This window comes from Helianthus annuus, chromosome 5, assembly GCF_002127325.2.
Source record: "Helianthus annuus cultivar XRQ/B chromosome 5, HanXRQr2.0-SUNRISE, whole genome shotgun sequence".
Lineage (NCBI taxonomy): Eukaryota > Viridiplantae > Streptophyta > Magnoliopsida > Asterales > Asteraceae > Helianthus > Helianthus annuus.
The window spans coordinates 123,662,186-123,689,395 of NC_035437.2; the positions used below are offsets into that span (position 1 = coordinate 123,662,186).

The window sequence follows — 27,210 nt, forward strand, 5'->3', positions numbered from 1 at the left end:
TACAGAAATATGCCCAGTTTAGGTAACTGGACACGGGCCATGTTCACTGAACACGCCCCCGTGTCCAGGCTTCTGTTTCTTTTCTTTAATTTTTGTCGCTGGCACCTGAACACGGGGTCGTGCCCGGTCACCACGGGGCCTTGTCCAGGATGCCAGTAACATAAAATTTTGCTTTTAACACCATTTTACACATTCAATCAACCTAAAAACTTATTTTTGGGACACATTGAGGACAATGTGTAATTTAAGTGTGGAGGGATGCTAAAACCTTGAATTTTGCAAGTCCTAATAACAAGCCTTACACAAAACTCTATTGGAACCGCTATGTGAGATTAAATATATTATTAATGTAATATTTAATCTTGTAGCCTTTATAATCATTTATATTATATTAGATCAAAATATATTAATAACCTATTAATAATTAGTTGGTAATTGTTGATGGACCATATTACCCTTATTAACTAATTAGGTTTCCTCTTGGGTGTAAAAATAAGGGGATTATTAGAGAGTTTAAGGGTTACACAGATTACATAATCACAAACCCTCATAACATCAATTTTCGTCTCTCTCCCCATAACCGAAATCTACCCTACTTTCGGTTTCATCACCATCATTACCTTACACCCTAAGGAGGAACCAGATCATCCTGACAATCATATCGAACTCGATGGCTGCATCTCTGACTGGATTCTCTGCTGGCCTGTCTGCTGTAACAGGTATGTTATTCATGTTTTCCATTACATTTAAATAGAACTGATCCAACATGTGGTATCAGAGCATATGTTGATTAATCAGTTCTGGTTTTCTATCCATTATTCTGGGATCAAAAATCTGGAAAACGGAAGTTTTTTAAAGCCATATAAATCACGGCTGTTTTCGATTTTCTATGAGCCGAAATCAGTATTTTAAGAAAAGGGTGGTTAAATCATGTCACCCAAAACCATAAATGGGATAATAATATCCGAAATTTGTTAACTGAAATCATAAAATTTAGATTTCGGATCCCAAATTATGTTTTTATTTTTTTAGGGTTCATCATAATGTTCTAAGAAAACTCGAAAATTCCCTAACTTTTGGAATGTAATTTAGATTAGTGGGTGTTTTTACTGTTTTGATATTAATTTTATCTAATAAAGTTTTCGAAAACTGTTAAAGAGATAATCAGTTATTATTTACGAAATCTTTTGATAATTTAGATCAGCAATAAAACAGGAAACACTATCCCACAATCCCTAAAATTTCGAGTTTTCAGTTATCATCACAAAAACAGCTGTTAACAGGGATTCGAGATCATCAGACTGCGAATCGAGCCATCAGATCTCGACTCGAGACCACAAGGTCTCGACTCAAAATCATAAGGGCTCTCAAATCTGTACTACTCGAGACCAAGGTTGCTACTCGAGACCAAGGTTGCTACTCGAGACCAAGGTTGCTACTCGAGACCATAAGGTCATAACTCGAGACTAAGGTTGCGACTCGAGACCATAAGGCTACAACTCGAGACTAAGGTTGCGACTCGAGACCTCATAACTAACTCGAGATCTCAAAACTCAGTCGAAACCTAACTCGAGACCATGACTCGAGACCATGACTCGAGACCTCACTCGAGATCTCAAAACTCAGTTCGATCCGCGCTAACAGGTGGTTTGCTATTAAATACTTGGTTTTGTTAACACTTAATTAATTAATCAGAATCAGATAATTTTTGCAAAACCAAAATAGCTTTACTTGAATGAGCTTCTGATGTATTAATTCTGGCCAAAGCTGATTTAATACATCTATTTATTGTTCAAGTATCATGAAAGCTATGTTAAGTATGCATTACAAACATGAAATGTCTTAATTCTGGCCAAAGCTGATTTAATTCATTTATGTTTAGCATGCTTGACAAAGTGCATAATTAAAGTGATTGTCTCATTTCTGGCCAAAGCTGATTTGTCACGATTACTTTGCACACATACTTAAATGATTACACTTCTGGCCAAAGCTGATTTGTTTTCGTTTAAGTAGAATTTTTACTAAGTCTATTATTTTTGATGTTAGTAATAGACAATATCACAGCTTCATAATTAAAATGGTCATTATTTATGCCTGCCTTAGTATAACATGCCCATTAGATCACATTAGGACTTCTTCTTTTGTATCATAACTTGCTCATCTTATTTCCACTATCAGCACCCAATTGCGGGATTCCACCTTTGACTGGTGATAACTTTGCTGAATGGAAGGATGCCCTCATGCTTACACTAGGATTGCTAGACTTTGATTATGCTCTAAGAGAGAATAAGCCAGCGGACCTTACCGCTACAAGTACTGCTGCTGAGCAGATAGTCCATGATAAATGGACTAGGTGTAACCGCATGTCTCTCATGTTCATGAAGCAGTCCATTCATAACTCAATCAGAGGGGCCATTCCTGATTCTGAAGATGCTAAAACCTATTTGGCTTCTGTGGAGAATCAATTCAAGGGAACATCAAAGGCACACGCAAGCACTCTTATCCTCAAGCTGGTGACAACTAAATATGATGGGAGGAGCGGCATTCGCGAACACATCATGATGATGCATGACATGGCCAATAAGCTGAAGGGCCTAGAGATGGAAATCAGTGATGGTTTTCTTGTTCACTTCATCATCACTTCGCTTCCTTTGTCTTATGAAGCATTCAAGATCAATTACAACACTCAGAAGGACAAATGGACGATGAGTGAGCTGATCGCTATGTGCGTGCAGGAGGAAGAGCGTATGAAGATGGATCGCACTACTGATGTTGCTAACTTCACCACCTCCAGCTCAAAGAAGAGGAAGAACTCTTATCAAAGAAAGGATGCTTCTAAGGTTCAAAAGCCAAATCCAAATTCTAATACAAGTGCACCTTCCAGCTCTAAGAGCTCCTTAGGCAAACCCTATTGCAAGTTCTGTAAGAAAACAGGACATAAGCAAAAGGAATGCCCTGACTTCAAGGAGTGGCTGGCTAAGAAAGGTAACGATTTTTTCATGATACTTGAGTCCTTTAATTTAAATGTTCCTGCTAATTCTTGGTGGTTTGATTCTGGTTCTATGGTTCATGTTACCAATTCACTTCAGGGATTCCTTACAATCCGGAAGCTGGGAAGAAACCAAAGAACACTTAAAGTTGGGGATGATCGGGAATTAGAAGTGAAGGCCATAGGAACATTACAATTATTTTTGAAAACTGGTTTATGTATTAAACTTTATGATACCTTATATGTTCCTGAGGTAACTCGGAACCTTGTATCAGGACCAAAGTTAGACATGGACGGTTTTGTCGTTTCTCATGGTCATCGCAAACTCTCTATTCTCTATGATTCCGTTGTTTATGGTACTGGCATTCTGGATAGTGGTCTCTATAGATTAGAACCAGATGATAATTTTTCCAAATCTTTGTTGTCATATAATATAAATGAATCACTCACAAAGATGGAAAAGAAACAAATTCGAGACTTAGAGACTTCATCTATGTTGTGGCATCAACGTTTAGGCCACATCTCAAGAGAACGATTAAATCGTCTCGTAAAGGATGAAGTCTTACCTCCTCTCGATTTCACTGATTTTGGAACATGTGTCAAATGTCTTAAAGGCAAAATGACATCATCGAATAAGAAAGGTGCCACTAGGAGCTCTAATTTATTAGAACTCATTCACACTGACATTAGTGGTCCCTATCAAATCGCTGGCATCACAGGACATACTTCATTTATCACTTTCATTGATGATTATTCTCGTTACATGTACTTGTATCTTATTAAGGAAAAGTCTGAATCTCTTACAACTTTTAAAGATTATAAAGCTGAAGTTGAGAAGCAATTAGATCGTCAGATTAAAGTTGTGAGATCAGACAGAGGCGGTGAATATTATGGAAGACATACTGATGTGGGTCAAGCTCCTGGTCCATTTTATGAGTTTTGTAAGGGCCAGGGAATTGTGAACCAATACACCATGCCTGGTACACCTCAGCAGAATGGTGTCGCTGAACGAAGAAATCGTACCCTTATGAACATGGTGCGCAGTATGTTAGCCAACACTAATTTACCATTATTCCTCTGGACTGAAGCGTTAAAAGCAGCTGTTCATATACTCAATAGAGTTCCTTCTAAGTCTATCCCTAAAACTCCTTATGAACTCTGGACAGGAAGGAAACCGAGTCTTAAATATATGAAAGTATGGGGCTGCATTGCTAAAGCAAAACTCTATAATCCTTTCCTAAGGAAACTTGACCCTAAAACAGTTACCTGCTTCTTTATCGGGTATCCTGATCATTCAAAGGGTTATCGTTTCTATTATCCTTCCCATGTCACCCGTATTGTTGAAACCAAGCGTGCTGCGTTCCTGGAGGATTTCAAGGTCAGTGGGAGCAGTACCAACCCTTACGAAGAATTGCAAGAAGTACAAGACGCGGGGGGGAGAGACTCGTCGCTTACCATTACTCCGTTTACTCCTCTTGTACCCCATGCAACTGCACCTGAAGCCACTGCACAAACTCCATCTCCACAACCAGAACCCATTATACCTCATAACGAAGGCACATCAAACGCTCAAAACCAAGACAACGCTGAACCCGAAAATCAACTCAGGAGGTCATCTAGGCAGAAACGGCCTACTGATTGGGATGATTATGTTACCTACCTGACTGAAATGGATGCTGGAAAGCTCAATGATCCTATCTCTTATAATGAAGCCATTAGCAGTGATCCGTCTTCTGAATGGAACAAAGCAATGATTGATGAGCTTGAATCCATGAAGAAAAATGACGTTTGGGATTTGGTAGAAATATCCAACGGTGTTAAACCTGTAGGTTGTAAATGGGTGTTCAAAACAAAACTGGATCCGAATGGGAACGTTGAACGCTATAAAGCGAGATTGGTTGCAAAGGGCTACACTCAGAAAGAGGGAATTGATTATCAAGAGACGTTTTCACCTGTCTCTCGTAAAGATTCAGCTAAGAAGGTCCTCAGATATCTGCAAGGGACGAAAGACTATAAACTGACCTATAGAAGAAGTGATCATTAGAAGTGGTAGGTTATTCTGATTCTGACTTTGCCAAATGCAAAGATGACAAGAAATCCACTTCGGGCTACATCTTTATGTTAGCAGGCGGACCTATCTCATGGAAGAGTCATAAACAACAGTTAACTACAACTTCCACAATGATGGCAGAATACATTGCTGTTTACAACGCAACCTGTCATGGAATGTTGCTTAGAAATCTGATCACTGGACTCAAAATCGTTAATTCCATTTCTAGACCATTGAAGCTTTACTGTGATAACTCAGCTGTCGTTAGTTTCTCGAACAGTAACAGTTCGACTGGAGCTGGTTTATATCTCGATACAAAATATTTGTTCGTACGTGAACGAGTTGAGGAAAATAATCTTTGTATTGAGTATATTAGTACTAAAGATATGCTAGCGGATCCGGTGACTAAAGGTCTCCCACCTAAAGTTTTCGAATAACATGTAACGAATATGGGACTTACTAAAGACCTTATTTAATGGCATATTGTACTAGCTTATGTTTTAATTAATAAAATTTCCTCAGTTTGATTTTGTATGTCTCTAACATATGTTCTGCCGGTGTAATGACATATAGACAAATATAAATACAAATCAGACGCTAAAGGGCTTATACATATTTTGATCGTAACTATTAGGTTTTAAATTGAGGCTATAGTATGATTAATGGGGGTCCTGAGTCGAATGATGATTCAACGGCTGTATTTCTCTGCTATAGTTCTTGGTTTAAAGCTAAAATGAGTGTTAACTCCTGGCCAGGCTTACCTAATACTCATGATAAATGATTACTCGGCTAAGTGGGAGAATGTGAGATTAAATATATTATTAATGTAATATTTAATCTTGTAGCCTTTATAATCATTTATATTATATTAGATCAAAATATATTAATAACCTATTAATAATTAGTTGGTAATTGTTGATGGACCATATTACCCTTATTAACTAATTAGGTTTCCTCTTGGGTGTAAAAATAAGGGGATTATTAGAGAGTTTAAGGGTTACACAGATTACACAATCACAAACCCTCATAACATCAATTTTCGTCTCTCTCCCCATAACCGAAATCTACCCTACTTTCGGTTTCATCACCATCATTACCTTACACCCTAAGGAGGAACCAGATCATCCTGACAATCATGTCGAACTCGATGGCTGCATCTCTGACTGGATTCTCTGCTGGCCTGTCTGCTGTAACAGGTATGTTATTCATGTTTTCCATTACATTTAAACAGAACTGATCCAACACCGCTAATCACCCCAAATTTTTTCAAAAATTTTCATTTTTTTTTACTTGTCTAAGTTTAAGTTGGAAATTCAAGTTCTAACAAGGTTATATTTTTACAAGTTTACAACCTATAGCATTGTGATGAAAAGAACCAACATAAGAAAATTACGAAAAGGCATGACAAACTTAGTTAAAATTTGATTATATATACTTGATCACATAAAAACCCTTTCCCACAAAAGTGAGTTTTGAGCCTTTAATGAGCATACAAATATATATCTTTACACTAAATGCTCATTTTTCGTTTCTTGTGAGAATAGCCGCTTGGTTCGTACGACTCTAGAACTCGCCACAACAATACATTCCCGGTCCTTACCAACTTAAACCCGAGTAAGTAAATGATGGAGGCATTAGGACTAACCCCTTTTTCATACCATTATTTTTCATTTTTTTACCACCTACCCAAACTCCCCTAGTTAACCCCTTTGAGCCTAAACCTTTTCATTTCTTAACCCAAAATAATCACCCTTTTTACCCAGCTAAACCTTTTTATTTTAACCCTTTTCTTTTAGTAACGACGTTCGGTTTTCTTATGACTTATGTTGAAAAAAAAATTATTATATTTTGATGAAACAAAACAAACAAACAATTTCATCAAAAATAACTTTGTTTGAACAATTCATCAAAATTAAAATAAAAATGTGAAAAATAAAAAGTCTTTCAAAAACCGACGTTTGTTACGCTTTTCGCCCTTTTACTAACCACCCACCTTTAGCCCAAGCCTAACCCTTCACCCAAAAAGTCCTCTTGATATTTACAAAGGTATATAGTTAAAAAGGAGGAGGATTGATTGCTTGGCAAGCTTATGGTAGGAGTAAGTTCCATGCCGCTCTCGAGAGATTCACTAAAAATACAACTTCGGCCGAGTGTTGCGTGATTCCCCCGTGAGGTATGTGAACTTGTATATAAATGAAATTTTAAATAGGTATGTTATGCCCTAATAAATAATTTATCTTATGAAACGTTTTTAATAAATCATGACGAATAGGATTGTAAATAAATAAAAATAAAACCTAAATAATCTTGGAATTCCTGACACTCTATGACAAGCCCAAAAACCTTCTCTTCTACCCATTCCATTTGGGAGTGAATAAAGCCACATTATAAAGAGTTTTGCTTGAGGACAAGCAAAGATTCATGTGTGGGGGTATTTGATGTGCACAGAATGCAACATATAAATTACATCAATTGTGGCACAAAACTAACCCTTTTTTAGTACTAATGTTGGAAAAAGTGTGCTTTTGTCTTCCTTTTGTATTTTCAGGATTAAATGATCTCAAAATAACAAAAGAAGCAAAAAAAAAAACAGCAAAATCTAACATAAATATAAGAAAGGAAACAAAAGTGACATGCCCGACCACTCGACAGCATCTTCCCAAGCAAAAACAAAGAAGATAGAAGACTGAACATGCCCCGTGCCCAGTGAGCACGGGGCCGTGCCCAAGTGCCAGCAGAAAAGACAAACTCATAGAAGCTTCTGTTGCCCACCACGGGGCCGTGCCCAGCGGACACGGGGGCGTGGTCAACTACATGCAGGCGCATTTATTGTAATTGCGAATTACAATTAATGAAGAGAGAGAGTCAGATGGACACGGGGCCGTGCCCAGCGGACACGGGGCCGTGCCCGAGCTTCTGTTCAGCCTATAAATAGGAGTGTTTGGAGCTCTTGCAACTCATCCCTTGGCACACCACCTCTCTCACACTTCACCCACCACCCACCACCACCATAACACCATCATCCACCACCATCACCCATTATCCATCATAGAGTGTGTGAGTCGTCTCGGGATCCAAGATTGATCGTAAGAGTTCTTGACAATCAAAGGCCATGTTTGCCTAAGTCTCTTACATCACTTGGTGAAGACAAGTGTTTAGTGTAATACTTTTATTTTTAATCTTTTGCACTTTTTAATTGGTTTTGTATTAATGACTTTAATTACTAGTTACATATGTTGAAGGTGATTCTTCCTTATCGTTTGTCCGTGGTGTCTTGGCATTATTTTACTGTCTATATAAAATAAAAGATTTTCACCATTCATATCTCCACGGCCTATATGGAGGTATGTTGGCTACCTGGTCGGGGGTTAAGGGAACAGTTTGGTAAGAGTCTTGCCATTGTTCAGTGTATAGATCATGCAAAGGACCTGGGTCAAATTTACTAGGACCTCCTTCAATACCCAAAGGTATTGGATGGCGGGGGTCCAAACTCTTTGATCCCCTCATAAGTTAAACTACCATTAAAACTTTAACCCAGCTACTTAGGACTGTATCCCTGCTGACTCAGACTACTTAGCCGAGGGTGACGTCGCCTTCAAAAGAGGGGCCTACCACATTATGCATTAATAACTTAATTAATTATCTTTCAATAATCCGACCCTTTAGGATTGTATCCTTGCTGACTCAAACTACTGGGTTGAGGGTAACGTCACCTTCAAAAGAGGGGCCTACTACAATAACTAAGATAATCTCTTAAACAAGTGCAAAAGTGCAAAAATAATCAAAGGTTACACTACACACGAGTCGGATCCAAGTGATTCATCTTGTCTATCTGTTTTTCTTTTATTTTATTTTTCAGCATTTTAGTTAGTTTTATTTTCTTAGTTTAAAACCTTTTTCTAACATTTTGATTTGTTTAGACGTTGAGGATAAACCGGTACTAAAAGCTCTTGTGTCCTTGGACGACCTCGGTATCTTACCAACACTATACTACGTCCACGATGGGTGCACTTGCCCATATGTGTGTTTAGTGTTAGTAAATATCGTGTTTTATAAATTTAAAACTTGGCTAAAAAGTGTAAAAAGGGCTTAAAATATATACCTAAATTATATTACACCTAACGCACATCAAGTATGTATATTTTGAGGAAAATATATATATTTATTTGTCACCAGATTTTGTGCTAAGTGTATGTAGTATGTATTATACGTGATAGTGTATTAAGACTTGAAAATACACTAAGTACTCCTAAGGAGTGAAGATACAAAAATATACATACAACATGCTTAGACAAATACAAGAAAAATATATTTATGAAAATATATTACTTGATAGATTATATAACTTGGACAAGTTATGAACATGAATTGAAGTTTTGGACAAAATACATAATTCGGGTGAAAAATACAAGATACTTATATTTATTTTTGAGAAAATAATATAAGTAAGAGACATAGTTAAAAATATAAATTATTTTTAACACAAGAACAAATACATAAAAGATAGTGACTTGTACTTGTGCGATACAAGTCTAGTGACTAACGTTAATAAAACACGTTTAGGTCACGACGCTAGATAAGCAAATCCGGTGAAGTTTACGACGCAGGAACACAAAGTTGTGAGTTCATGCTCCCCCTTTTCTTCTAACTGTTTTCAGTTTTATAACTTCGGGGGTGAAATACATGTTACAAATAATACAATGTTTACAAATAGTATGATGGATACAAAAACAAGAAGCACTCTTGGTGATAACTAGTACCAAGTATGATGCGTATTAAGGAATGATACGAGAAATCGTGTCACGAATAGGGTACCATAAGCACCATTAATCGTGTACATACTAAGACCGCTGAAAAAAAGGTTAGATCTAATGGGTTTTCGGGCAACCACACTCTTGGTGAAAACTAGTATCAAGTAGTGCTTTTGTGTCTCAGTCGTGAATCGACAACTAGAAAAATGCCTATGGTTTGGTTGCTTCCTATGTCGTGTCACATGTTAATGGCCTTGCAACCCATTAACAACATGATACATACAAGAATACTTGATTTATACAAGAATACTTGAGTTATACAAGAATACTTGATTTATACAAGATACATACCATGTTTTTCATACAAAGTATACAAACGGTCAATACAAGAATTGCATGAATTCACACCAACATTATGTTGACGTTTTTCCAAAAACTCACATGTATTTCAGGTAACTAAAAGTGGATGTGCGCGCGGTCTTACTCATGCTCTTGGATGTCGTTTATGTTTATCGTTGAATAAAGTTGTAAACTTATCAGACAATATATCGTCTTGTGTTGTAAACACTTAAACTATGATTTCAGTTATGTAATGTTGGGCATTTAAAGTTATTTTTATGAGCATGTAGTATGTTTACCAATCGTATGCAATGAAAACCTTTCATGATCACACCTCGTGCTTCCGCCTTAGAAAGGGGTGTGACATATAGTAAGTCTCATTTCTTAACTCCTCCACTTCATTCAACTAGGAGATTTAAGCTTTCCCAACTTCTATCGAGTCTAAGTTGACGTGTTTGAGAGCCCAGTAAGCTCGATACTTGAGCTCAACTGGCAGGTAACAAGTTTTTCCATAAACCATGCGAAAAGGTGTGGTGCCAAAGGGTGTTTTGTTAGCTATTTTGAATGCCCAAAGAGCATCATTGAGCTTATCCTCCCATTCCTTCCGATTTTGCCCTACCGTTTTTCGAGTATTCGTTTTATCCCCCGATTTATCACTTTAGCTTGACTATAAGTTTGAGGGTGATATGCGACGAGGAATCGGTGGATAATACCATATTGAGACAATTTCTTTGGAAATTGCAGAAATGCGTTTCACGATCACTTATCAAGGCTTTAGGGGTACTAAAGCGTGAAGACAATTTCTTTAGATATTTAACCACAATCCTTGCATCATTTGTGGGTAAAGCTTCAGCTTCTACCCATTTGGATACATAATCGACCGCAACAAGAATGTATTTGTTTCCACAAGAAACAAGAAGATGTCTTATAAAAGCCAACTCCCAAACGTCACAGATTTCACACACCTGGATATCGTTCTGGGGCATCTTATTCTTTGCAGTGATGTTCCCGGCTCGCTGACGGGCATCTCAAGCTTAACCCATGCGTGTGCATCTTTTTAGATGGTTGGTGATGTGCCATCAATTATACATATTTTTAATACGAATTTACCCCCATTTATGAATACTTTTGAAGCAATTTATGAAGGAAACACTACCTAAATTGTTCCTTTTTAGTTTTCATAGGATTTGAAGGATCAAATAAAAAAGAAACAGAAAACGATGAAAACAAGATGAAAAATATGAAATTTCCCAAAAGCACCCCCCATGCACAACAAGGCATGGTCATGCCTCTCGCCTCAGCCTGCCTTTTGAAAGAATCAAAACAACTTGCCTTGAATGGTAGTTTGCCCAATTCATTGTCCGATGGCGTTTTAGCAATTTAAGCCCTTTTTCAATTCGGAAAATTTTAATAAGTTTAAATGAAAACTAGCGGGCACATTTAGCTCGTTATCCTATCTAGATTTATTATGTCCCTAAGGACATAAAAGTTTCCAATGGTTTAGCAGTTTAAAATCCATTTGGTCGTAACTTCGCATCATAATCGTGTTTTTGGCTCTAAAGGTCGTTTTTCCCAAATACTAGATACCTCGATTGAGTTAATCTATTACCCAAATCTGACCCAACCATCTTTAGTCGGACCATAAGCCCTTACCGAAGACATGATCCTTTACACATACCCGTTATCAATACCTTGTGATTCCTTATTACTAATTCATGGCAATGCATGCCCGTATGCTATGCTTATCTGTAAGCACACGACTTAACAAGACAAAACATTAATATCATATTCAAATGGTGACAACATCACCATTCGACCCGTTTGACCCGGTAGTCCATTTGCCCCGTTGTTAGCTTACCCTTCTGGTGTTATAACCTAACCACGTATTGTTTATTACCAAAAAGGTGCTTATTAATCATCTTACCCATTTGATCCGTAATGGTATACACCTTAGGGTCCTATTTCAAAAATTCATTATTTGATCACTAATATGTGATTACTTGTCATTTACTCGTTGACCCGTTATGGTTCATAACATATAGTTCTATTTCAAAAATTCATTGATTTATCACCAAAATACGGTCCCTGGTCATTTTACTCGTTTGATTCATTTTTGTTTACACTATAGGGTCTTACTTTAAAAATTCATTGGTTTATTACCAAAATACGGTTCCTGACCATGTTACTCGTTTGACCCGTTTTGGTTTACACCATAGGGTCTTACTTTAAAAATTCATTGGTGTATTACTAAAACATGGTTCTTGACCATTTTACTCGTTTGACCCGTTTTGGTTTACACCGCAGGGTCTTACTTTAAAAATTCATTGGTTTATTACCAAAATACGGTTCCTGACCATTTTACTCGTTTGACCCGTTTTGGTTTACATCGCGGGGTCTTACTTAAAAAAATCATTGATTTATGACCAAAATACGATTCCTGAACATTTTAGTCGTTTATCCTGTTTTGGTTTATACCATAGGGTCCATCTTACCACATTATCGTTTATTACAAAAAATGTAGTTTTATCATAACTTTATCCATTTTGACCCGTCTCATGGTTTACACCATGGGATCTTATTCTTAACAAAATCATCTGATTCTTTCTTCATCTTGTTTTTAACCAATTACACAAGTAGTGATTCTATTTATGAAATGTGAGCCTTACTTACCTTGCGTCCGATCATGCTTTCTCGCATCTTTGACTTGATTGACCCATTCATTTCCAAACTTCCACCTAGCTTGTCAAGAGTTAAACTATCATATAACACTCACAAAATTGTTAGATTAGTTATCATATATCATGACCATCACACCTTATGGACTTTTATACGTATTTCTCATTCAATTATATTATATGTCAGTTTGAATTTTAAAAGTTAACTGCAAATTGACATACATTGCCACTCCATTAATTTGATAAAACTCACTTAGGCATTTTATCAATCACTCGGTGGGCATCATTTTTAAGCCACCATATTAGCTCAAATTTTAATCCAAAACTACCATGTTTCTTTCAACTCTACTAGTTCATATACTTCTTATTATCAAGTTAACATAAACCTTATTTCAACTATCATGAGCTAATTCATCATTTTGACCAAATAATCATAGTTTCATCTTTCATATCAAAACTTCTTTCATCATATACATGGACAACTATCTAAACATCTCATTTAGTCAAATACTTCACAAAATCACCAAGTATGATCATCATAAGCATCCATACAACATCAATTCGCATTAAATCATATTCAAATCAAATTTTATATTTTTCTTGAACATGAATTCTAAATCAAAATCCCCAGATTATTATTAACACTATGTTACTACATTTAAACTTGAATTTAGCCATCTAACATATCCAATTTAGTCAATTAGGATTGATTCATCAAAACCCATCAAGAACTTCAACCAAGAAGGTTCAAGAGGTGAATCGGATACTTACTTGATGCATATGAGATGAGAAACATTCCTAAAACCATAGATTATTCATGCAAATCTCAATTCTTCTCTTTTCCTTCTTCCTCTTGATTAGGGTGTTCAAAACTATCCGTATCCGAAAATTCGATTCGAAATATCTGAAAAATCAGATATCCGAAATTCGAATATCCGAATTTTTCGGATTCGGATTCAGATAGTGATTTTCAAAATTTTCAGATATTTCGGATATCCGAAATATCCAAAATTTAATTTTCAGTTTTTTCGGATATCCGAATATCCAAAAATATTCGAAGTATCCGAAAATGTCCGAAATATCCAAAATATCCGAAAAGTATCCAAAAACTTGTATTCGGATATCCGAAACTATCCAAAATATCCGTTTCCGAATATGAAAAAAATAATAAAAAAATAAAAATTAAATAAAAAGTTGGATTTTCGGATATCCGATTCACTATCCGAATCCGTATCCGAAATTTCGAATACGGATTCGGATAGTGGAATTTGGTATTCGAAAATTTCAGATCATCCAAGAGCAAACTCACACACAAGTGTGTGAGTGTCGTGGTTTTTCACCACCATTACCTCCTGGCCCTTTTTTTTTTTTGTAAAAAACCACTTACACCTTAACCTCTCATAGTTTCATTTTTTTATAAATAGGCACTAAACCCAAGTTTAGTTCCTTATATTTATCATACCAAGTAAATATTATGGCTCCAACTTTAGCCCCATGAGTTTAGCTAGTTACTTTTTTTTAGCGGCAAATAATATCATCGTCCCACCAACAGAACCATCCAATCATATACATCTCCACTAGGCATAATGCACACACACCAATCCAATTCAGGAGGAAACCCAATAAATATGGGAAAAACCCCCCTTGTGGGAATCGAACCCAGGACCTATTGGTCTCAAAACCTTATTCCACCACCAAGATGCCACTAGGCTATAAAACCCCAGACTTTAGCTGATTACTTATATTTAATTTTAACTCACTTACCTCTTATTATTTAACTCATCATATAACTAAGTTAGATAAGTTAGTTACTTTTATTTCGTGTCATACATAAAAATGCACTACTTAATAAAATCGGGTTATGGGTCGTCACATAGTATGATCGACCCGGTCTAATTTAAGCCTCGGTAGCCGAGCCTTTTATAAGCTTTATTTTCTAAAACCATTCATTCACTTTTAATTTAACATTAGATTCATTTATTTAAATCCTAATATTTGTCGGGTTAACCTTCACCGCTAATAGTATTTTACCCGCTCATCCTTAGTTAATTTGGAAAAATAACCAAATTTGTTTTCGGGATATTACAAAAGCTCCCACGTCCGATCCACCATTTTTTCTTTATATTACTCACAAGCAATTATTTTATTATTTTTTTGTTTTTATACACTCACGTAATTTGGTGGAGGATGAACTTTTGATATATGAAAAGTTACTATAGCATATTTTTTTATATATATTTTAGAGTAAACTGCAATTTTATCCCCTGGGGTTTAGGTTGATTGGCACCCTTACCCCCCTCCCCCTCTAACGAAATAATTGCAATTTTACCCCCCAACGTTTGCTGTTATGTCGCAACCTTACCCCCCGGCTTCAAATTTGTTGACTGATCTGTTGACTATAACTTGAAATGACTATAATGCCCTTTCATATTACCCCCTGTGTTTTCTTCACTCTGTGATATTACCCCCTGCCACCACTGCCACCGCCATTCACCATCACAACCACCACTACCACCTCCAGCCACCACCCTCAACCACCTCCAGCCACCCATAAAATAATTTGCCATTCAATGATCTCCCTAATTTCACAACAATCTTAAAATAATTTGCCATTCAGGGAAGGTGACCTTATAAAAAGGTGCACAAACACAGTGCCATAGGTTCACTGTAAGAAAGAACCGGCTTGCACGATACATGATGTTAAATGGACAGATCATTATCAATAATACAACCTGCAAAACAGAAGTTAGAACTGGTATCATACGTGTTCAGTTTACAGAATTTACAAGAGGACAAACTAGGAAATTCTTACAGTGACTAAACCTAGAGGGACCAGTTCAGTTAGAGTTCTCAAGCTTTGAGTTCTTTCATCCATTTCCATTTCTTACAAAGATCATTGCTCCGGCAACTCCATCTCCGATCACTGTATTAACACCTCCGGCAACCACTTTCTTCTCCAACCACCTCTGAACAACCACCGTGCATCACCTCCGACATCGAACACCATCTCCATCTACATCACCACATTCCGACAGAACCATCACCCACCGTCCTTCATCACTTATCACTACACCATCACTAACCTCCGGTCACCGTCAACCTCCTCTGCTGCTGCGTAACATCATCACCACCTTCATATCAACATCATTGCATCTACTATTCACCTTCACCTCCGTTCTCCTTCCACCACACCACCGCACTGTCACCTGCATCATCAATCGTTCTTCTCCACTTACCCACCACCACCGCACTGTCACCGCACTGAGATTTTGGAACCGAAATCGGATGATAATTTGGCGATTCAGTAGAGTTAGGCTTAGGGTTAAGGTTTCAGATTTTGGGTTTCGAGAAGAAAGGGGTGAACGGAGACTGGGACATAACAGATCTGTTAATTACACACACAATCAAATCCAAAAGGTTATTAATAATAATTGGAGAAGAAAGGGGTGAACGGAACATAACAGATCTGCTATTTTGGAAGTGGAGAAGAAAGGATTCTATTTTTTTTTATTTTTTTTTACCAAAAGGTTATTAATAATAATTGAAGAGCATTATAGTCATTTCAAGTTATAGTCAACAGATCAGTCAACAAATTTGAAGCCGGGGGGGGGGGGTAAGGTTGCGACATAACAGCAAACGTTGGGGGGTAAAATTGCAATTATTTCGTTAGGGGGGTAAGGGTGCCAATCACCCTAAACCCCAGGGGGTAAAATTGCAGTTTACTCTATATTTTAAGGTTGGTGGATGGGATGTAGTGGAAGTATTTTTAAAACTAACATACATGCACACTTCTTCATTGAGTCAATGGGTTTCCTTCACATACAATCTAGTACCATTTGTGATGCTACATCTGAATTTGGGTCAAGCTACACCATGCTTGGATCTGAGTTGCAATGTATAAAGAATTCCTTAGAAGGTGACCTGACCTGAGGCCGAAGCCTCGGGAACACCCATAGAAGCATGTAAAGAAATATTGTAGATAAGAGAGGAGAGATCGAGGAAGAAAGTTGATAGTGTTCGAAGGGTAACTGGTTGTGATGGTGATGGACTATGGCAACAACCGATGATGGTGGGTGGTGAATAGTATTCGACTGCGGTGATAGCTAAGGCAAAGATGTTGTGTACTAGTTAGAGAAGATTATGCTTAACATTTTACTTGGACGGACAAACAGTGAAAGTAGAAACAAAGTGTGTAGTAGAGATGGGCATAATAACCGGTTCCAAACCCGACCCGGTAGACCCGACCTGGAACCGGTTCCAGTTCCTACCCGCTTTATTGAAGAATCGGTTTCGGGTTCAAAAAACACATAGGTTCTTACCCGGTTCCACATTTTATAAAAAAAAATAGGTTCGTAACCAGTTCCTACCCAGAACCGGTTCCTCCGTAAACAAATACAACCCGGTGCATTAAATTCTATCATTTATTGGTTTTGTTACCGTTGGAATCGATTCCTAGCCGTTGCAAATCACCCATTTAATGCATTGTTACCATTGGAATCGATTCCTAGCCGTTGGATTCATTTGATACTATGGCATCCAAGAATTCCAAAACCACCACTTCTCCATCCGTCAACAAGGGTCCTCCATCCGCCCCATATGTTGTTGGGACACTCACACATAATCGCAATATGGAGGTATGGTGTAATTTCGGATTTGGTGGAAATGAGTGACAGTTCGCAAAAGACTTATGCAAACATTGTGAAGCTTTGTTAAGCAAGGACTCCAATTCAACATTGGCGAAACATATAAAGAACAAATATTGCAAGGCTTTGAAAGAAATGGGCACATTAAAACTTTTCATACATCAATAAGTGATGACTACCAAGTCGACCCTTTTCCCGACACGCTTGGGGAAACATTGAAACACTAAGTAGTTTTCTAAAAGTTTTCAAAACCTCAACAACTAACATTTCTGGTGTTTATTATCCTACTAGTTCTATAGTTCTTTCGGAATTGTATATGATCACTATCAATTTTAAAAATTTTGAAAATTCAAGTGACATGTTGAGGAACATGATAAAACCAATGACTGAAAATTTTACAAAATATTCTTTGGATTCACCACCCGTTTCTCTATGTGACGCCGCTTTAAATCTAATTTTAAATGTCCTGGGTGTTGAAGCTTTAATTGAAGAAATATATAACAAGTTGGATATGCAAGAGGAGGATCCAAGATTAAAAGATAATATCAAAAAAAAATTAACACTAGTTTATCTAAAGTTTGTGATCATTATTTAAAGAGTAAAATGCACGGATAGTCCCTGTGGTTTGGTGAAATTTCATCTTTAGTCCCCAACTTTTCAAAATTGCACTCTTAGTCCCTGTGGTTTGACAAGTTGTTACTCGGATAGTCCCTAAAGTGGATGAAGGTTACTCGGATAGTCCCTGTGGTTTGACAAGTTGTTACTCGGATAGTCCCTGTGGTTTGACAAGTTGTTACTCGGATAGTCCTTGTCATTTGACACCCACTTAACCAGAAAAACTAACCTCCATCCGCTTTGGGGACTATCCGAGTAACAACTTGTCAAACCATGGGGACTAAGAGTGTAATTTTGAAAAGTTGGGGACTAAAGGTGAAATTTCACCAAACCACAGGGACTATCCGTGCAATTTACTCTTATTTAAACAAATATGGGGAAAAATACTACTAATATGTTTAAGTCTCGATCGTCTACCTCTAGTTGTACAACTACGATTGGAGACCCACACATAACAATAACAATGTTGAATGTCGTTAGAGATGAAACGGCTAAACAACAAAGGGGTAACGCCCCATCAAGTGAACTCCGTAGATATAAAGAAACAAATTATTTGCGTACTATAACCGCCGAGGAATATAAAAAGTTTGATATTTTGTCATGGTTGAAACTAATGATTACGAAAACGATTGTACCTAAGTGGCCCAACCAAAGCGAGCCGCAAGTCAAATGGCCGCACCCACGACAAGTAAACGGTCAGAGAAATAAACCGGTTACAATGCAATATATTTGTATTTCTTAATATGTTTGTATTTTTTTAATATGTAATTTTTTATTCAATTTCGAGTATTTTTTTAAGAACCGATTCCTACAGTAACATTGCAGTGATTTTATTGACTTACCCGATGGAACCGTTCTTCAGAGGAACCGGTTACAACCTTACCCGGAATCGGTTAATATCGATTCTAGTATTAATGGTCTGAAACCGGTTAGGAACTGGACCCGATTCCTGCAAGAACCGGTTCCACCCACACTCATACAAAAACCGGTCCGGTTAGGAACCAGTTCCGGATATAAAAAAAAAAAAAACCGATATGCCCATCTCTAGTGTAGTAACCACCGAAAACGTTTCAATTCTTGTAATGAAAAAATAAATCCCTATTTAAACATATTAGGGTCTGGTATCACTACAATTCTAAACCTAAATAATACTGCATAACGTTTTAAATCAGAACCAAAAATGACAACTCAACCCATAAAGATTCAAACATAACAGATGCAGAAAATTAATCCACGGATCAGGGTTCAGCAATTTGATTTACACCAACGCTACTCTCAGGTCGAACGTCTGGTTGCATCCCCATCGCTTCAGAATTTAGACCAACAACCGGCACTTCTGCTTCTTTCTGATCGAATTTTGATTCACGCCGTCTTTCACGCCTTACAGGTGTCCGGCTGCGGCTGCGACTACGGCTCCGGCTGCGTGACCAGCTACGGCTACGTGACCGGCTCCGGCTGCGGCTTCGGCTATAGCTTCTTCCCCTGCTACGGTCGCCATCTCTTCTGTTATCAAATCGCCCTCTGCCGCGCCCACCACGGGAATCCTTGAATCTATCATTCCTATCCCAACCGCCATCCGGTCCACCAAATCCAACACCTCTAGGTCCGCCACGGCCACCAAAGTTGCCGTCCCTCCCTCCACCACGGCCTCCAAAGTTGCCGTCCCTCCCTCCACCACGACCACCAAAGTTGCCTTCTCTCCCTCCACCACGACCACCAAATCCCCCGCCACGACCGCCGTCTCTCATTCCACCATGACCTCCAAACCCGCCATCCCTCTGGCCACCTCTGCCTCCAAAGCCACCACCACGGCCACCAAAACCACCGTCCCTCAAGTCACCACCGCCACCAAATCTGCCATCCCGCATGTCACCTCTACCAGGACCACCACGGCCACCAAAACCCCCATCCCTTGAGTCAAAACCACGGCCCCTAAAACCACCATCCCTCATGGCTCCACGACCACCACCAGAATCAAATTGTCCACCCCCTCCAGAATCAAAGCGACTCATTCCACCCCGGTCCTTACCGAAACCAGGCCCGCCACGTGTCGCAATCTCTCGCACCACATGTGGCACAGGCTGATTGGCCCCCTCAAGAACTTTGATAAGATCAGGAGCGTGCTTCCAATCCTGTTCAGAAAAGAAAGTGTAAGCCACCCCTTTTGCCCCTGCCCTTCCTGTTCGCCCTATTCGGTGGACATAGTCCTCCACACCGTTCGGGAAATCATAATTAATCACCACCCTGCAAACACCATAAAAAGTCAGAATCTGCTAATAGTTATTGCATATTTTTACTATTTAACTTTTAGTGGAGTCCTGACCTTACGTCCTTGACGTCAAGGCCACGTGCAGCAACATCAGTAGCAACTAAAATGGGGGACTTTCCAGAACGGAACTGATTGAGAACGAAGTCTCTCTCACCCTGAGATTTGTCTCCATGAATGGCAGCAGCACCGAAAGTACGACTAATACTACGTGTAAGCTGATCACATAGCTTTTTAGTTGAACAGAAAATAATAATTTTGGAACCCCTTTCTTCAGATCTCAGAATCTGCTCCACACGCCTCTGCTTCTCCATTTGAGGGACCACTTCCACATACTACAACATCACATATCAAGCTGTTAGCTAGGGCCTACGAGTAAATATATCAGTATATACGCAACACTGTGTTACCTGTGTAATAGACTTGTTTGCAGCAAGCTCATCTGCATTGCCAATGTTGACCTGAACAGGATTGACCAAAAGATCACCAGCTATTTTCCTCACTTCTTTCGGCCAAGTGGCAGTATACATTAAGGTCTGCCTGCGAGGAGGTATTTCATTGACAATCTTCCTTATTTGAGGTTCGAAACCCATATCAAGCATCCTATCAGCCTCATCAAGCACAAGAAGAGAAACTTGACGAAAGTCAACCTTCCTCATTTCAAGTATATCATTTAGTCGACCTGGAGTTGCTACAACAATATCTGCTCCTCGTTCTAACTCCTTCAGTTGTGGGCCCTTAGGAGCCCCGCCATACAAACACTGAACCACATTCACACCCATTAGCAAATATGTACGCATACAGAAAATGATAAAATGGTAGCTAAAGATAAAAGACTCACTGTGCAAGATATTCTGACAGATCGACCGAACTTGATGGCCTCGTCTTGTATTTGAGTAGCAAGTTCTCTAGTGGGAGCTAAAACAACAACCGTGGGCCCATTTTGGGGATTGTTGTTACAATGTCTAAGCAGCATGAAAGCAGGGATCAGATAACCTAATGTTTTACCAGAACCTGTCTTTGCAATTGCCACTATGTCCCTGTTTTGTAGAGCAATAGGCCACGTTTGTGCCTGAATTGGAGTAGGGAAAGCAAAACCAGCAGCATAAATCTGAAACAAAATCATATTATATAACCCTTTAGATTAACAGATATTTGTTTCATTGAGTGTTGAGCATTTTGCAGGAAAGTTAAAAAAACAGAATTTAAAGCATGTTTAAATTGAGAAAAAGATGTTTGGTAAATGAAGGCCTAAATATATAGAGTTGCTTACTGAAGCAACTCGAGGAAAGAAAAGGGTGCATTTAAGACAAAAGAGGCAGAGCCAACTTCAGAATTTGCAGCCTAACTCAGAATAAATGTGTGAATAGCAGGGCTGCGTACGACATGTGCTCCGTTTCTGGAACAGATATCGCACCTGCGTTAAGTCAAAAATTATTAATCCTAGAGGCAAAATTAAGAAAAAAATAAAAATTAGAATCTTAGAACAAATTCTAATAGTCCAAGACTTACCTCCCTCAACAATTCTGGAGGGAATCCAGTGGATTCAAATGACATGAATGGAGCAGGAACATTATCACCCTATGGAATCAAATGGAGAAAGTAACTTGCATCAAGGTTCTCTGATATCTCTTACACAATAAAAGGGGCATCATGAAACATTATCATCCACATATATAAGTCGAGTCAGTAAACAAACCGTTGCTGTTACGTCATGTTTTTGACGATACATGTCAACAGATGACAAGTTCATAGCATCTGGAGAAACCATAACTGCTGGATTTGGCCTCATCATAGCATTATTCATAAACGGAGGGCCACCAGTAGCTTGCCCGTACATGTTATGTGAGACGGGCCCACCAGGGATGGTAGGTGTAACATTCTGAAAGAACACAGTCGGCATTCAGAATCATGCAGCATAGTGAATCAGCACAAAGTACATTAGAATAGTTCAAAAACCGAAAACAAGAAAAATACTTAACATACCATCTGAGTTCTTGCCACTGGAATTGCTGCAAGCTTAGGTTGATGAGGGGCCGTACCAGGCCCACCATTTTTAGCATTAAAATAGTGATCATTCCCGCCTCTTCCAGGTGGATTATCCTCGAAGCCCATTTTTGATCCTACTGACGGAATGTTTGGCTGCTGACCCATTTGGTTCTGGAACTGTGGTCCATGTTGCTGATAATCAACACCACTCGGCTGCAATTGACCAAATGAAGATGGTTGTTGCATGTTAAACTGCGGGCCACCATATTGCGTCGGTGGTGGTTGAATGGGATTAACATCTGAAGGTTGACTTTGAACGGGCGGAGCATCCTCTCTCTGCGTGAATGCAGCCCTGTGATCTTGTTGAGGGGGATATTGCTGTAGATGCTGAGGTGGCTGCATCATATTAGGTGGCCTCTGTTGATACCCCATGTAGGGCATCGGTTGCTGATGTGTATACTGGTAGCTCTGCGGTTGTTCCATACCAACACCCTGGTATGATTGAGGTATGCTATTACCTTGCTGAGGTGGCATTTGTTGTTCTGGTGTCGTAAACATCTGGTGTGTTTGTTGACCAGGAATCCCATTTGGCTGTTCGACCCTAGTACCCGGTGCAGACACGGGTTTAGATGCAGATGGCACAGAAGGTGGGCCTGATGGCACCGGTGGCGGCACAGCAGCAGGTTTCTCATACTGAGTGATATTAGTTTCAGGGTTCCAATAGTACATCACACCTGAGCTCCCATCAATTAAACCCTTCCAGGGTTCAGGCAAAGTTGGATCAGGCGGGGCATAACGAGGAGCCGAAGAATCAGAGGCTCCCTCAGCAGACATGATTGATAATAGTTCAAATCTGATGATGAAAGATGAAAATATGTTAGCTCTTCTTACGTTATAAGTCGGAACATGCACTTATAACTTATATTATAACCCAAATAATCTTAAATAAGAGAACATATAATAGTAGGAAAAAAAAGATCAAAAGTAATGTATCTTACACGTTACAAAACAACAACCATACTCAGTAAATCCCACAAATAGCAAAACTACTAGTAGGGTTCGGGGAGGGTGGGATGTAGACAAACGTTACCTCTATCCCTACGGATAGAGAGGCTGCTTCCAAAGAGAACCCCCCCCCCCCCCTCTCTAAACAAACAAACATAACCAAAGATAAAGAAATTGAAAGCGACCAGTAACATAAGAACAGGTGAATGAATAACATAGTAAAAACAAATATAGTGTCATAACATCATAAAAAGACAATCCTACGCTAAGTCTGCCTATAATGCATGAAGATCCATATCCCAAGAACAACCTAGGGCACAACCCCCCCCCCCCTCTTAATCCTACTCAGAGGTGCAAAAGACCTAATTTAATAAAACCCTTGCTACGAAATTCACCGATTTACTTCTAATTCCAGCTTATATATCCTATAAGCACTATAGTTACAAACATATAAATCACCTAAAACTTGAAATAAATGTATAGTCATAAAATAAAAATTTAAAACAATATCCACTTATTGAATACATGTATCTAGTATCCTTGCAATATGCCTTAACAACAACATCTACTCATAGAATTTATGATATCGGTTTCAAACACACTTCCTACATGAATCTACTACAGCAAACAGAATCTAAATACGTCCAAAAGCAATAAAACAAAGGCGATTAAACAGTTTATAACATTAAGAAACGAGAAGTAATTGAATTAATGAATAAAGTAAAGGCATTGGTGGTGCAAATTCGGTTACCTTTGGTAGAATCGATCTCCAGATAGAACAATCTGGTGAATTTGGAGGATTAGGGTTGGGTGTTGGCAAATTGTGCGTGTTAGGGTTTGAGGGGCGTTTGGATGGTTGGAAGTGACAATATTGTGGGATTACAATTCATCAATGAGGGCCTGTTTGATTTGCTACAAAAAGTAGTTATATATTGTATTGTATATGTATATTCTTTCTTTTCTTTTTTCTTTTTTTTTTTTTGTATAAAAGTGAAAATATCAAAGAAATAACTTTTTTATTTGTATAAAAGTTTGAGAATTTTATGAACTAGGTTTTAATGTTTTGTAATGTAATGTAGTTCACACTAATAAATGTCACATACTAGTTTTTGCCTGTTGTGGGGCACTAAACTGAATATTTCTCTCTAATACTATGTATGTTTGTGTTTCGGCTACTCGTACATACTACTCATAACACGATCTCAAAAAAAAATATATATATATATATATCAAGTCAACCAATTAAAAGAATACAGTACCGTACTTTTACTAAAAAAACTAAAACGATAGAAAGACTATAATTTTAAACTGGGGGCAAAATTGTAACTTTTCAGTGATTTTTTTTCTTCTAAAAACAGAAGGACTAAACAGCTATATTAACGAAGTTGAAGGTTTAAAAGGAAAATACAAAAAGCGACGATCAATTACTAAAAATAATAAAAGTAGAGAGACTAAACATATACACTACTAAAATTAAAAAAAAGGGACTAAACACACATATAAGCAAAGCTAATCAATAAAAAGAATATTTTTTAAAAAAACAAAAGGACTAAACACGTGTATTAGCGAAATTATAGTTGTCTGACACTATTCCCCTCATTGTTATTGAGTTATTGTGGTTATAGGTAAACGTAATATTTTAGGTTTTTTTAAAGTGATAATATTAAAAAAAAAAAAAAAAAGTGACTTTTGAGAATTTTATGAACTAGGTTTTAGTCTTTTGTCTAACTAATAAATGATATATATATTTTAGGCTTTTATAACCACAATTTGTTACAGACTATAAAAGAAGTCCAATCTTAATTTCAATGACTTTACCATTTTGATCCAACCCCAAACGTTATGTAATTAAAGACGAGTTCTTTTTGATAATTATTTAATTTAGAGTAGATTACAAAATCGTCCTTTATGTTGTTATTGGATTGCAAATTATGACATTTATCTTCAAAAAGTACAAAAAAACGTACTTTATGTTTGCAAACCATTGCACGTTACGTCCTTTGGCCCTAACTTAGTTGTCATGGTTAAATCAGACCTAGTGTACAGACCCCACATTAGGGTATTTTGGTCAATTTATATAAAGAAAGTTAATAAATAATTTTATTTTTCTAGAAACAAATACAACCCACCCACCCCACTCTACCCTTTCTCTCTCTAATACTCTCTCTCCTAAGCACTACCACCACCCAACCACCACCATCGCAAAATTCCAATGATAAAACAAATCAAGAATTGTGTTGTTGGGATTGTTGGTGACAACCCGCCGTAGGATGAAGGTTATGGTGTGGGTTGGTGTGAGGGGGTGGCGGCATGGTCGCCAGTGCCAAAAACCTTTGATTCAATCACCTCAGTCACTGACAAATGGAAATCCCATAAAAAGTAAAACCCCTAAGTCTCCCATGTAAATATATTTTGGTGCTTTCTGGGAAGCGGTTGGCATACGAACTAGGTGTAGGAGATGAAGAATATTTCTCCATTGAATTCATACCAGTAATGGGAGAACTTAGATTTTTAAAAGGCTTTGGCGGCTGTAGTATCGCACCCCCATTCTTAGGGGTTTCCAGCTTTGTAACAAGAGGATTAGGGCTGGAGATGGATTTCCATGTTGGCGGTCATTGAGCCGTTGAGTTGAGATGGGAGTTGTAGTGGTATATGGTATAAGACTATCCGCATCAGTGAAAGGCTATCCTTTCTACAAACAGCCTAATCAGCATGCCACATCAGCTTTTCACTTATTCTTCCCACAAACACTTTTTACCCACAACAATAACATATATATCCTTCCCACAAACAACCTTATAAAAAAAAAGAAAGGACCCACCATTAGGCCATTCTTCACCATTCTTCCCCAAGAATTGTGAAGAATGAACACCCTCCATGTCATCCTCTACAACACCCACTAATCCATCCCTCTCACAAATGCCCTCCACATAGGAATGAACACCCTCCATGTCACCTACAAACATCCTTGATGTGGATAGTCTAAGGGAGAGATAGGTAGAAAAAGAGCGAGAGTAGAGAGAGAGATGTATACATGTATGTTATATTATTTTTTTTAATTTTTTTTTGTTTTGTTTATTAAAATGTTTAATAAATGGGTAAAAAGACTAAAATACCCTTATATTACCTAATTTTACAAAAATTAATTAAATTAGGGTTAAAAGAGATAACGTGTAAGCATTTGCAAACATTGAGTATGTTTTTTGTACTTTTTGAAGATAAATGACGTAATTTGCAGTCTGATGTTAACATAAATAACGATTTTTGTAATTTATTCTTTAAGTTAATATTGAAAGATTATGTACTTATATATACTTTTTATTATGTTTTCCGATATTTGGGAAACGCTATGTTACATCTTCAATTGTAAATTGACTATTTTATCTTTTTAATTGGACATAAATTAGCAAGCATTTAAGAAACTGATATTGTTATCAATTTTTAATATGATTAACGAATTTAGTGTTACGAGGCTTAGGTGCCAATAGCTATCAACGTTACAAATAACGTAAAAAGATGCACTTCGTTACCAAAAACATGTAAATTCTAACCTAGACAGGCATGATTGCACGTAAACATTTCGTAAAGTCAAATTTAATCTTCACTTGACAATTTACGAATATAATACAAATGCAAGATAAATATCATAAGCTTCAAAATCAAATCACAACTTGTCACAAATCGAATCTCAAAAACAATGTTTAAACCCTAGGAACTTACAAAAACCTACACCTGGGTGAAACCCACAAGATTTAGCAGCTCATTGTATGATGAACGCGATCACCGGATGTTTGGAACTCGAACTTTGACATCTTGAAGCTTTGAATACGGTGGAGGTGATTATTAGGGTTTGGTCAGAAGATTTATGGAGAATGGATTGGTGGAATG

At 37.8% G+C, this 27,210-nt stretch overlaps 1 protein-coding gene across 1 annotated transcript; it reads right to left on the bottom strand.

The window, feature by feature from the left end:
- Window positions 1–19,119: 19,119 nt before the first annotated feature.
- Window positions 19,120–24,228, bottom strand: LOC110889864 (DEAD-box ATP-dependent RNA helicase 14). Its single transcript, XM_022137438.2, has 8 exons — window positions 24,074–24,228; window positions 22,315–23,170; window positions 22,028–22,210; window positions 21,841–21,909; window positions 21,170–21,439; window positions 20,739–21,089; window positions 20,386–20,663; window positions 19,120–20,306 (listed from the first exon to the last, which is right to left on the bottom strand). Exons 2-8 carry the CDS (start codon window positions 23,149–23,151, stop codon window positions 19,301–19,303), a joined length of 2,994 nt encoding a protein of 997 aa, XP_021993130.1. The 5' UTR covers window positions 23,152–23,170; window positions 24,074–24,228; the 3' UTR covers window positions 19,120–19,300.
- Between the last annotated feature and the right edge of the window lie 2,982 nt (window positions 24,229–27,210).

Coding starts and splice junctions, on each gene's coding strand:
- LOC110889864 (XM_022137438.2), bottom strand. CDS start 23,151: ATGTCTGCTGAGGGAGCCTCTGATTCTTCGGCTCCTCGTTATGCCCCG. Junction 21,910..22,027: donor AACATGACGTAACAGCAACG/GTTTGTTTACTG, acceptor TTGATTCCATAG/GGTGATAATGTTCCTGCTCC. Junction 21,090..21,169: donor CTGTCAGAATATCTTGCACA/GTGAGTCTTTTA, acceptor AATGTGGTTCAG/TGTTTGTATGGCGGGGCTCC.